A 13696-nucleotide genomic window follows, 5' to 3' on the forward strand; every position below is an offset into this window, starting at 1 on the left:
GGGCTGCATGTATATACTGTTTAAGAATGTAGGGGCGCCTGGGTGGCTTAGTCAGTTAAGCATCCTACTCTTGATCTCAGCTAAGATCTTGATCTCAGGGTCATGAGTTCAAGCCCCATATTGGGCTGAACACTGGGTGTGGAGCCTACCTGAAAAAAAAAAAATAAAAGAGAATGTAGACTATGTAGTCAAGGCCAGGTCCTCTACTTACAGCTGGGTGATGTTGGGCAGCTGCCCAACCTCACTAAGCCTCAGTTTCCCTTTTATCTATAAAATAGAAATACTAACAGTATCATTTCATAAGGTTGTGATAAAGATTAAAAAGGATTTTTGAAGATAAAATGCTTCGCCCAGTGCCTAACACATAGTAAGAATGCAATACATTTCATTTATTATCATTAATAATAAGAGTATATGAATATGAAATGAACTGCCTCAGGTGGTAGAAATCTCCCTCTAACTAGAGATAGCCACAGGAGGTTGGCAACTGTTTGTAGGACAGATTTAAGCACCAGATGAGAAGATGGACTAGATGACATTTAAATTACCTTCCAATGCGGAATAAGCCATTCTATATCCCTTAAGACAGGAATAACGTTAGTATCTCCCAGAATATTTAGCACTGCGTATCAAGTGATATTCACCTACTATATTTAATAAAATTGTTTGATTATATAATTATAAATTTATACTCTTCTCATGGTAAGAGTTGTTTCATGCTGAAATAAAGACATATGAGGATTTTTGATTTTTCTGTCTCTCATTTACTCTAAAAAGATACCACAAAATTTTATTTTTATAATTACTAGTATTGACTAAAATGAAAGAGTGTAAATTTTAGTGCTACAAACTCCTCTTTGTGGGATGTTTAAATTCATATGTACAAAGCTCTTATCTTCTCTCACTTGGCGCTTCCCTATCAGAATGCCTCATTTTAAACTGGTCAGATATTTTCAAGGTACAAAAGGCCAAATTTTCTTTCATGACCAACTTCCTATCAACAGTTGAAGCTGAAGCCAGTAACCATTTTTCCTTCTCTTTGTATTGGCAGCATCTGGAAATTCTGACCATGATCACTCTTGCCTTCTATAGGCACAGCAGGCAGTTCTAACTCCCACTGCAATCCTAGTTAATAGAACAGATATGGTAGAATTACCCAAAGAAGGTAATATACCTATCTTCCTCAATTATCTCATTATTATCAGTTAATAGGGAGGAATTTATGTTGGCCTCGGCATGTCTGCATGGTCTCTAATTGATAAAAATCTTTCCTTTTCTTACAATGCGTTTCAGCATAACAGTGGGCATTAATCATCTGTGAGAAGTGTTTTACTTTAATTAATGAAAGTTTAGAGTCAGGTACTCTGGCCAAGAGAATCCTAAAATGTGTAAGTGGGGAGAAAAGTTCTGAATTCTGGGTTTGAACAAGCTCTGGATTCTGAGTATGTGGTGAAATAAACAGACAAGGACTTCACAAGCACAAACAGGATTTCCAGACCATTCAGTGCTTAGGGGGTGCCATACACTGTGCCACTCATCGAGGAATACAGAGAAAAGAAACATGGTCCATTACTGAGAGGGACAGAAATCCAAGCAAACTTTCAACAAAGTGAGAGCAATGCAGTAATAGAAAACAAAGCACAGTTTTAACTCAAAATAGAGAATGAAGGAGGAGCAGAAGAAAAGTGGAAGTGAACTGTAAGACAGACTTTGGAAAAGGCAGGAACAGCCTACACAGTGGCACAGAGATGTGAAGTAGTGTATAGGAGTCGAGGGAATGAACAATGGAGCTGAGGCTGGGGTGGTGGGGAGATATGTCATCACATATGCCTCATTCTGCCATTCAGACATTCGGACTAACTCAGGAGTAAGGAGAAGTCACTCCACCTCTCAGTCAAGTAAGGAAATTGATCACATTTGCACTTTGAAAGGATAACTCTATAGTGGTATTGATAAATTGCTGAAAGAAGGTGAGAGTGGAGGGAGGAACCAGTTAAAGAGTTCATCAGGAACCAGAGGAGAGATGACAAAGGACTTAATTACAGCAATCACAACAGGAAAGGAGACGATGAATGTCAAGGATTTAGAGCCATCTGAAATGAGTGGCTGACCAAATGGAAGAGAAAGAAGAAAGAGGGATGATGCCCAAGTACCAGATTTGAATTGTTGGGTAGAAGAAGGTAGGAACGTTCACTAGGAGAGGTACAGAATATTGGTACAGCAGGGGGATCAAAAGAAGGGAATGAGACGCCAACTGGTCTTATGAACATACTGAGAAACACTGAAAAGTTCTCAAGGAATGAGGATTGATTTTTTTTTTAAAGGTGTGCCAGGAATGAAACACTGGAGAACAATATTAGAGGCATCATTGAGGGAAGATGAATGAAACAGCAAAAGAGACTGAGGTCAGATGGGAATTAGAATGGTTAGTTCTCAAAAAAAACAAGAGAGGAACAACTTTCAAGAAAGGTCAATTGAGTCAAGTGAGAGAAGAACTGAAATGTATTCTGGGTTTAGCAGTACTGACCTTGGCAAGATTACTTTCTCTGGTGCAGGGAAGGAAAGAATCTTCCATGCCACAAAGCATGAGAACATTTTGCTCCCCCCTCTCTCTTTTTATACTTTATTGTAATCTCAACATGTCTCCAGAAGCTGATTTCCTTTTTCAAAGTTCTTGGTGTAAAAATCACAGTTTCTGTCTTTTGCAAATGAATAATGTCTTTTAAGAGTTATTCTGTAAGCAAATGTCTTTTAAGGTAAGGTTGAATTTTTCACTAAGCTGTTTATGTTAGAGAGGTTTCAGAAGGCATTGAATGAAAAGCAGCCTGAACCCAGGTAATCAAGAAAACAGTAATCTCAGATACAATAATATGAGAACTTCTTTCCCTTTCTTTTTCTACCACTTCCCTCCTCTTCTTAACAAGCAGCTACAATGTGGAAAGAATTAGGCCTGGTGATTTGAGGACATAAATAATGAATAAGGCACAAATCCTGCCCCGCCTAAGCCCCCAGCCACAGAGATTACAAATCCTGCAAAAGACAGACAGGCAATCAACCAACCCTAAAGTAAGGTCGGGTGAAATAAATGTTCATAATGGTAAAAGCAAAGTTCTATGGGGGCCCAAATATAATTCCCCATCTCTCATAAAATGCAGGAAATGACCTTTAAAAATGTAGACACAATTGGGGAGTTCATCGCACCACTAATTACCTCCCTTACTCTTCAGACCATAAACTTTTATGCAATCTACTCTCTGTTCACTTCATTTATACTCTTACTTCACCAGGCATCCAAATTGTCTCTATGAAAAACTTAACAGGCATTAGTGGCAAGTGGAGATTCCAGCTCTATCCTTGGCTTTATTGTGATTCTTTTGTTAAATTGAACTTTAATGATATTTAATAATACCACTTTGATTCTTCACTGAAAGTGTTAAAGTTCTTAAAATTAAATGCATAGCCTCATGAATTAGGTGAACACTAGACCCTTTTCTCCCAGAGGAGACAAACTGGGACACCAAAATATATGGAAAGGCTTCTGAAGAATACTATTTTGATCTGAGTAACCTCATGGTGATATCTTTGCACTTCATACCCCTTTTAAAGTTCTTTGTAAAGCAACTGCCTTTAAAGAGACCACCAAACGCTGCACGCTCACACGTTTTTTTCCCATTTGTGCAGGGTTGCTATTTATAACTGGGGCCTTTGGAAAATAAAAATCTAAGGTTGGTTAGCTGTAGCCAGAGTGACCCATAATATAAGCCAGGTCACACTTTTTTGGCATCCTTCTGTGTCCTCTCAGGAAACTTTGATTGTATTTCAACTAGGAACAGAAAAGAGATTGTCCAAATAAAAACCCCCTCTCTCCCGCAGGTGGTTAGGCATGGCATGCCTGGTTTTGGATGCCAACTCTACCATTTATTAGCTCTGTGACCTTGCATAAGTTCTTTATCCTCTCTAGGCTTCATCTGTAAAATGATTAAATAGGAGCTTGGATATGAACTTATGATTAGTGTTTGGCCAAGTCCTCAGACAATGGTGGTTATTACGATAATCATTATTGCTATTATCACTTATACTCAGCTGACCTGGATTACTGTTTATAGCAGACTGCCTCACACAAGGAAGGCATTCAATATCTGTTTATTTCTTAGTGGATACTTGGCTGGCATAGAATACTTAGAATGTAATATTTTCAAGAAGGGCTTCCTGTGGCTTTCTCAAGGGTACCCACAGTATTGGGAAGATAGCAAAATTGCATAAATTCTACATTAATTCTGCTGATAATTCTATAGTGCTATTTCTCAGAATTTAGTGGTATTTTTTTTCTGATCTATGTGAATAGAGAGTATACGTATCCTATGGCAGTCTTAGATCATCTTTTTTCCCTACTTCCAGGTGGAACAAATTAAAGTTTCTTTTTCTGTCAATAACAGACCAGGCAGTCTACCAAGCATTTTCTATCAGAAGTTCCATTTGATATTTTTCAGTTGGGTTCTGGGAGAGAAATCGGGGGTGTTAATGGGAAAGTGTCAGCACACTGAGACAAGAAAAGAATAAAGAGTAGTTCTGTAATACAAATATGACTCCGTGACCTTTGATAATGGCATAGTCCCCAGTAGCAAGGGTCTGGTGATCTGTACACGTGGGTGTGTGTATGTGTGGTGTTAACAAAACACTTACCTCATATTTAAGCATCAAGTACATCATAATGTTGCTGTACATTTAGTCTGTACATGTTGTACCATATATTTCAGCCTTTAAAGATAAGTTGTAAAGAAAGATCAGAACAAGAATGATTTTTGTTAACTCTGTTGTTTCCCATTTTTATAGTGTATAGGCATCTACCTGTTTCTGAATTGATGAATTTTATAAATCTAATAAAATATATTCTACAGGGGTGCCTGTGTGGCTCAGTCAGTTAAGCATCTGCCTTCGGCTCAGGTCCTGATCCCAGGGTCCTGGGATTAAGCCCCATGTTGTTTCAGGCTCCCTGCTCAGCGGGGAGCCTATTTCTCCCTCTCCCTCTACCCATCCCCCCAGCTCCTGCTTTCCTTCTCTCTCTCAAATGAATAAATAAAATCTTTAAAAGCAAGAATTCTACAGATATTAATTGTTCATATTTCATTTATTTTCTGTAGGTTTTGGGAGCTGACATTGAATATTTTTATATGCTTATAGGAGAACATAAGTTGAACAGCCATTGGTTTAAGCATATTTGTTAACTCCTATTACAATTCTTTGGAGCTTACCAAACATGTTTATGGAGCCATTTTGTCTGTTAGGAATATAGGGGACGGAGAGACTTCTTGTTCTTGTGCATCAGGCTGCATTTCTTAACCAAGTGAACTCCTACCAGTGAACCCAAACTTCAGCCTGGGTTGTGCTGGTGTGATAGTGGGAATGCAAGAATCTAAATTTAAGGGATATATATTATCACCTCTGGTTATTTAATATTTGCAGGCATACCTCATTTTATTGTGCTTCACAGATATTGTGTGGTTTGTTTTTTACAAACTAAAGTTTCAAGACCTCAGTGGAGGAAGTCACTGCAGATGTGGTGGAAATAGCAAGAGAACGAGGATCAGAAGTGGGGCCTAAAGATGTGACTAAATTGCTGCGATCTCATGATAAAACTTTAACAGATGAGGAGTTGCTGCTTATGGTTGAGCAAAGAAAATGGTTTCCTGAGACTGAATCTACTTCTGGTGAAGATGTGGGAAAGACTGTTGAAATGACAACAAAGGATTTAGAACATTACATAAACTTAGTTGAGGAAGCAGCAGCGGGGTTTGAGAAAACTGACTCCAGTTTTGAAGGAAGTTCTACTGTGGGTAAAATGCTATCAAATAGCATGGCATGCTACAGAGAAATCATTTGTTAAAAAAAAAAAAAAGCCAACTGACATCACTGTCTCATTTTAAAAAATTGCCACAGCCACCCCAACCTTCAGGTGGTGACCCTGATCAGTCAGCAGCTCAACATCAAGGCAAGACCCTCCATCAGCAAAAAGATTACAACTTGCTAAAAGCTCAGGTGATGGTTAGCAATTTTTAGCAATAAAGTATTTTTTAATTAAGGTATGTACTTGTTTTTTAGACACAATGCTACTGCCCACTTAAAATTTTGACTCCAGCATAGTATATAAACATAACTTTTACATGCACTAGGAAACAAAAATAAATTCATTTGACCCATTTTATTACAATATTCGCTTTGTTGTGGTGGTCTCGAACTGAACTTGCGGTATTTCTGAGGTGTGCCTCTACGGGACAGTGGCAGTGATACTGACTTTTCAAATTCTTTGTCTTTAGATGTAGTAGGTCATTCACATGCTCAACCATGATGAACAAGGACAGAAGATGAAAATAGCTGACTGAAGCACAAAGTACAATTCTGTATTCACTTACCCATCAGTAGCCGAGCACTACCTGCCTACTATGTGCTTGGCACAGCGTCAGGCATTTTGAGGAATTGGAAAAAATGATATGGACTCCAATGTGTGGTAACAGTAACAGTTGATGTTTTAGAAGGTTAATTTATTAAATCAAAACAGTGTTACTTTATGTTAAATAAAAGGAGAATGACTCTAGAATGAGGTCTGAGGGAACAATCCACTCTACCCATAAAATCCTGTGTGATAGAGTTATAGCAAAAGCTGGAGTCCGAAATGTTTGCCCCCAGGAAATCCAAACCTGCTTCAGATGACAAAAGAAGAGAATATTATGCCAAATCCATGCATGAAGATATTTATGAATATTTTCAGATTAATGACAGCTCCGACATACAATAAGTATCAATAGAAATGTTGTTTGATCAGATAATGGGTTCTACTGCAGTACCTCAAGTTGGAGTATTTTCACTGGAACATGGTTTGCCTCAGGTCTAGGGAGAAATTTTCCCAAATTCAGTGTATGATAGATATCTAGGTTTATTATGTTCAGAATTCAAAGACAGGGTTCTTGGTTGAGCAGAATTCTGCTCATCTCCTTGTTCGCAGAGATAGAACTTAATGTGTGTATCTCACCTTCCCTGTTCAGGTTCAATCTGGGAGATAGATCCTAGCAACTAGGCATTTTCACTCCTTTAACTGATCTTTACTGTACCAGGCTCTGCTTTCTACCTTCACTAGATTCTAAGTGACTTCCCATAGAGCATGCAGCCACTTTGCCCCCTGGTCTAATTGTACACTAGGACAACATGGCCAAAATACTAGTGGTATAGACAAGATGGAAGTTGATTTCTGTCTCAGGCAATAGCAGGCTGAATTCAAGCAGTGAACAGTTCTATGGAGTCAGAGACCCTGACTCTTAATTTCGTTTCTCTGCCTTTCTCTCTTGGTCTAAAGTGGCTATTCTTGCTTTTGCTACCACATCTGTATTCCAGACAGAAAGAGGGGCATGCCTTTCCTATGAAAGGCATAACTCAGAAGTTGCATACATCACTTCCACTCATATTCCCATTGCCTATAATCTCATCATATTGCCACATCTAGCTGCAAGGGAAGCTGAAAAATATGCTTTTTAGCTGGCTGGACATATCCCAACTAAAATTCCCATTATCTTAGAAGAAGAAAATTGACCCCTTAACTTGGAAGTCTCTTCCACCTTGTTACAAAAAGCTCTAGAAGTGAAATACTTAGCTTAATGAATTTTGCCTCCCTGACCAGAAGCTAAACATATAGAGAAAGAGATCCAGTCAAATCAGCTCATGCCCAAAGAATTAAAATCATGTTTATCTACAACTGTAGTAATTGCAATGGCTTCCTTTACTCACCATTATTATTATCTTCTGATTATTCTGTTCTTGACTTTTGGTATTTTTTTGAAAGCAGCAGTAGACCACAGACTAGTTTGTGGGTTGGCTTCTCCATCCTCTTGGGTGAGTGAGAGCCCTAAATATTGAGTATTAATCCCAAGATGCTTCTCACAGAACAGGTGCTGTCTATTCAGACCCAGCCACCATATCATGATGTAACATTCAATGATTCCCAATGGGCCATGACTTAGAAGACTATTTTTAAAATGATCACAGCTTTGTAATATAGCTTGAAGTCAGGCATCGTGATACCCCCAGCTTTGGTTTTCTTTTTCAACATTCCCCTGGTGGGTGATTCAGGGTCTTTTCTGGTTCATAATAGCAATGTCCACAACAGCCAAACTGTGGAAGGAGCCAAGATGTCCTTCAACAAACGAATGGATAAAGAAGATGTGGTTCATATATACAATGGAATATCAGTCAGCCAACAGAAAGGATGAATACCCACCAATTGCATCGACATGGATGGAACTGGAGGGGATTATGCTAAGTGAAATAAGTCAAGCAGAGAAAGACGATTATCATATGGTTTCACTCATATGTGGAACATAAGAAATAGCACAGAGGACCACAGGGGAAGGGAGGGAAAACAGAATGGGAAGAAATCAGAAAGAGAGACAAACCTGAGAGACTCCGGACTCCGGGAAACAAACTGAGGGTTACAGAAGGAAGGGGGATGGGGGATGGGGTAGCTGGGTGATGGGTATTAAGGAGGGCACATGTTGTAATGAGCACTGGGTGTTATACACAACTAATGAATCGTTGAACACTACCTCAAAAACTAATGATGTACTATATACTGGCTAACTGAATATAATAAAAAATAAAAAAAATTTAAAAAGATAAAAAAAATAATAAATAAATAAATAAATAAATAATAAATAAATAAATAAATAAAATGGCTCCTGTTTGCTACACTAAACTTTCCTTTGGTAAGAAAAATTCTCCAGTGCTAAAGGGAGCTAAAGATTTAAAGGGACATCACTATTTCTTTTCTTCCCACAGATGCCTCCCAAATTTGAAATAAAGCAGCTCTAGATTTTGTTGATTCTGAGTTCACCAGTTCCTTTCTCTTTATCTTTTGTTTATCCAGTTACTTCCACGTAGCTCCTCCAGTCTCCCCTTCCCTCACCCGGAAACACAGAGGCCCAGGGAGCTTTGTTTGCTTTCTTAGCCACCCTTCCATTTAATAACACTGCTATCCTTCAAGGCGGTGTCTCTCTCCATTCCCTCTGGTCAAATCAAGTAATGTGTTAAAGTTACTTTCCTTTTGACTGGGGACATGTTTACCTGTCACCTAAATTCCTTTTGAGAAAGGCAGGTTGGCATAGCCACGGTTATGGGCAGTTCCTTAATCTAAAAACAGCTCTGTCTACTTATGTATTCTGTTCAGTTTGCCAAGGTCATGGCACTTTACTAGGTTGTTTTGACTTGGCATGATCTCCACAATGCTTGCTGAACTGAAATAATGCCTCTTTCAGTCCAGTCTCTTGTCTTGCCAGTAGCACCAATGAGAATTTTGTGGGAGAGCTTGGTAAGTTAAATTTTATGTCATCCTCTAATGTCACTTATCTCCCCAAATTCCTGCTTTTGTCTCCATCATCATTGTCTTATTACCTTTCAACAGTCCACTTTGGATAAGCCATTAATTTATTGAAATCCCGAAATCCCTTTTGCATTTATTATTAGCCTGTGCAACCTCTTGGGGGCAACATGTTTACGGTCAAATACATTAAAAAGTAGTCTATTTTAATTCATTCTCCAGAGTATCTATCTCCTATAAATTACAAAGAAAGTCCTTTAGTTATAACATTGTGGGATTTGGGGAAATAAGTTCATCTTGAGCTTTCACAACACAATATTTAGCAGCTGCAAAGGCAAGGAAGACAAAGCTGCCAGGTCATCCCCTGGAAATCCCAAGACACATATTTTTAACATTTGCATTTTTATTTACATAAATTTGTATGCTCCATTCAAAAGGCTCTGACTCCAATTATGTAAAATAAAACACGCAACTCCTCTTGATCTGAGAGTGGATTATCACACATTCCAGGCTTGCTTTCCTGCTGCCCACAGTGATTTCTTTGGCTTCTCCCTCTCTGCTCCTAAAAATTTTCCTCCTTTATTCCTACCCTCTAATCATCACCATTAATGAAGAGTTATCATTTAATTGTAAGACTGGAATTGGTTCCAAAATAGTCTTTTTTTCTATTCTGAGCTCACACTGGAATTCTTTGTTATCCAATTGGGGTTTTCATAATACCTTTCCTTCCCCCATAGCAAGGAAACATTTTCCTTGGTTCAGTTCAGGGCACCATAATATGGGTGGTAGAACCTGCATCTGGGTCCAGCACACAGGCTTTCGCCCGACAGAAAGTTTCTGATAGTGAGGAAGAGAGTTTGGATTCTGGGCAGAGTAACCACAGATTTCAATTATTTACCCCAAACACTACTTTCCCTCGACCCCTATAATTAAAGCTTACATTTTGACATCATTTCCCCCCTTCAGGTGAATAAGAAACAGAGCTGAATGCAAAAGGAATTCATTAGAGTATTTTTATAGCAAGTGTATTGAGCCCAGAAGCCAGAGCTATGGAGAGAAGAAAGAGAAAGAGAATCCTTAAGAACAATTCCACTCAACCCAAGATAGTCCTGGTGTCACGGTACAGATACCTGCCTGCTAATTCTGCCCTGCTGCGGGAGGGAGACCTGAGAATCACACAGTGAAATACCACCAAACCAAGAATGGTCATACTGCCCTTAATTTCCTTCTGCTCTCTTAAAAGCATTCCAGAAAGTCACTCCTTACCATTCTTACACTGCTGTTAGTGTTCCTGATCAGGTCTAGGAAAACACTGAAGAAACCCAGGACTGTCCATTGGATGAAGTGAAACTTTGTCAAAAGAGACCCCTCCAAGAGTCATTGACTTCTGACCTTAGCCTTTGAAATGGGTTCTTTCTGTCGCCACAGATAAAGTGGTGGTCTTTTTCCAACCTATATAAACAAAGTCAAAACAGGTGGGGCTGGAGGGGACAGAAGCAGAGGCAAGGCAGTGAGTGAATGCAGGGGCAGTTGCCAACACATTTTGAGATGTGGAGGCTGTGTTTGTTGTTTTACTCTTTGGGCCGAATGATACTTCTCTCACTGGGAACTAAAGTCAGCAGAGGGGAAGTACAGACCCCACTGAACACAAAGTACAGAAACTCAGTCTCAAGAAGCTTGGGTTGCTCCCCTGCTACGCCTGCAAAACATCAGGCTTGCTGACAGCAGGAGGAAGAGGCTTCCGGCCCAGCCAGGATTTCACACCCTGTGGACAGCTGCCCTGGGCAGACTTGCCGCCAAGGCAAAATTACCAGGAATTGCCCAGCAAAGAGACTCATTTCCTTTGAAAAAGTGCAAGAAGCTCTTGCTCTGCCCACATGTATCTATAAGTTGGAAAGAAAAGCCCTATGAAAAGAATTTTTGTTTGTTTTTGACTTGTGCCAACAGTAGCTATGTTTCATCCTCGTCACTGGATTGCGTGTGGCCCAATGAAGCACTGCTGGAGCAAAGGACAGGAAGGTGGCAGGCTTCTCAGCTAGACTGCAATCCTCCTAGTAACATGTGCTTGGAAAGTGTCTCTGGTATACTTACCAGAGTTATGCTTCTCTTCCTAGCATCTGCTTCTCTTCCATTCCCTTCTCCAGCTTCAATTTCCTGACATAAGCAAATTAAAGATGTGCCTCCTCTAAGCTTACCGTGTGTATCGCTTTTCATTTATTCATTCATTCAATTCACTTGCATAATTTGTTGAGTGCTTGGAGACAGAGTGAAAAAAATAGGTAAAAATAAAAACTTGCTGTCATGGATTTATGTTAAATGATTTAATCTCATGATGGTCCTATGAGGCAGGTATTATTATGATGATGATGATGATGCCCTTTCTACAGGTGACTTGTTCAAAGTCACACAGCAAGTGAATAACAGAGCTAGGACTGGAACCCAGGCAGGCTGGCTCTAGAGAGCCCACGCTTAACCATCAGGCTCTACACTCCCTGGTGGGATTGATGGGTGTGATTTCAGGTTCAGAAGAGTAGCACTTCAAGCAAAACCTGTCATCTCTCTTCTAGAAGCAAAGTCTTTTATTCCACAAGATAGTTTAAATAACAATTACATTGGAAAGAGGAAGTATTGTGGCTGGATTTCACGGTAACATGTTGAAGGGGATCAGAATATGCCACCCCCAAATATGCCAGTTTGGTGTAAGAATTATTTTGAGCTGAAGACAATTGAGAAACAGCAGACTAGCCAGAAAAACACTCTGCCCCACCCCCCGCCATCACTTTCTATCTAAAAACAGGACATAAATTTCCCTTTCTAAAGATTACATAAATTTGTAAATGTGTCTTCCTCTCCCATACCAGTGAGAAGATGACTCTTAATCACCAGACATGATTCTTATCAATGGCAAAGGCACCAACTTGAGTCTGCATAACAAACTTAATAAATAATTCTATGGCCATTCATTTCCCCCATATGTTTATCTTCTCACAATTTACCCAAGTCTATGGTAGGAAGCCCAAACCCCTTTTCCTTTCCCTTGTCACTTCTCCACATTTTATTGCTTTTTGTTAAAATAGTGTAAGCCCTGAATAGAATTGCTTCTTTGGGTCTCCACTTCTTTTCTATGAAGGCCTCCTTATTCATAGTAATAAACATTTTCTCTTGTTTATCTTTTTTTTGCAGTTTAATTTGCATAACCCCAGGTTTTGAACCTAAGAGAGTAGAGAAAAATGGTTGTTGTTTTTTTTCTCCTCTACAATGTAAATTACTAAAAATATCCTCTTTCCTTCTAACAAGTTCTGATAGACAGGGGAAGATAAATCCAAGAGCTCAGAAACCAGGACACTGGAAGGAGTGGGGAGGGCATCACTGGGATGGGGCTGGTTAGAAGCTGAAGCATAGGCATCTCAGGTCAACATCTCTCAGTCCAACATTTGGCCAAGGGCAAGGGCACACTAGGGCCAACCAAACAGTTCAAAATTTGGATTTTATCAGCCACTTTGATGAGATCAGTTTGATTATTTCACCCAAATAGCTCAAGACAAAAAGAAATAACAGCCAACAAGTTCAAATCATACTGTTCACTAAGAAATGCAGTCATTCTTACTTTGCCAATTGGCTTCTCAATCAGAGGGCTTGTAAAGCAGACTGGAGTTATACTGTTGTACATCGAAAGTTTCCATTGCTGTTCCTGCAAGAAAGGAAACACAGACAAAGAGAGAGCGAGAGATTGATTTCAGGGACTTGGCTGGATTTTCTGCTGCATAGAACCATTTTCCAGTTTCTCACAATAGTGCCTCAAGCACTTAAATGTAAGGGTTGTCACTTGAAATACCTGAGTCAGCATTTTTGCACGAGCATCTTCAGTTTGCAGTCTGTGCAAACTCAGTTAACCTTGCACAAGGACATATTACAAAAGTATTTATGACATTTTGAAGGAATTCATGTACACATGTTGACATAAATGCAAAATATTTTCAGCCTAATCTGTTAAGGTATTTTCGTAGAACATAAATCAAACTTTGTGAATCTTTTTAAACAAAAATAACTTAAAAATCTTTTAAAACAAAAATAAACTTCCAGTTTTCAAATCTTTAATTCTATGTGGGATAAGGTCCAAAGTTCTCTAGCTGCTTTTCAGAACATGCCAAAATGTGGCTTTTTTTTTTTTTTTTTTTTACTTTTTCTGCCTGAGCTCCAATCTGTCTCACAATTTAAACTAAAACTCAAGCCACATTACTCAATGTGTTCTCCTTAAACAGACTCCATCCTATGCCTTTGTTTATACTGTTTCTGGTTCCTAAAATAGCCTTTCCTCAATATCTGCCTATGATT

At 39.1% G+C, this 13696-nt stretch overlaps 1 protein-coding gene across 1 annotated transcript in view; it reads right to left on the reverse strand.

The window, feature by feature from the left end:
* Positions 1 to 13696, reverse strand: part of RASGEF1B (RasGEF domain family member 1B) — a 442258-nt gene that overhangs the window by 139539 nt on the left and 289023 nt on the right. The window contains exon 3 of the mRNA XM_073891832.1: positions 12969 to 13052. Coding sequence (XP_073747933.1) covers positions 12969 to 13031 — 63 coding nt within the window. The 5' untranslated portion in view covers positions 13032 to 13052. The remainder of the gene's footprint in view (positions 1 to 12968; positions 13053 to 13696) is intronic.

This window comes from Callorhinus ursinus, unplaced genomic scaffold, assembly GCF_003265705.2.
Source record: "Callorhinus ursinus isolate GAN/ISIS: 27379988/994484 unplaced genomic scaffold, GSC_fseal_2.0 scaffold4, whole genome shotgun sequence".
Classification (NCBI taxonomy): domain Eukaryota; kingdom Metazoa; phylum Chordata; class Mammalia; order Carnivora; family Otariidae; genus Callorhinus; species Callorhinus ursinus.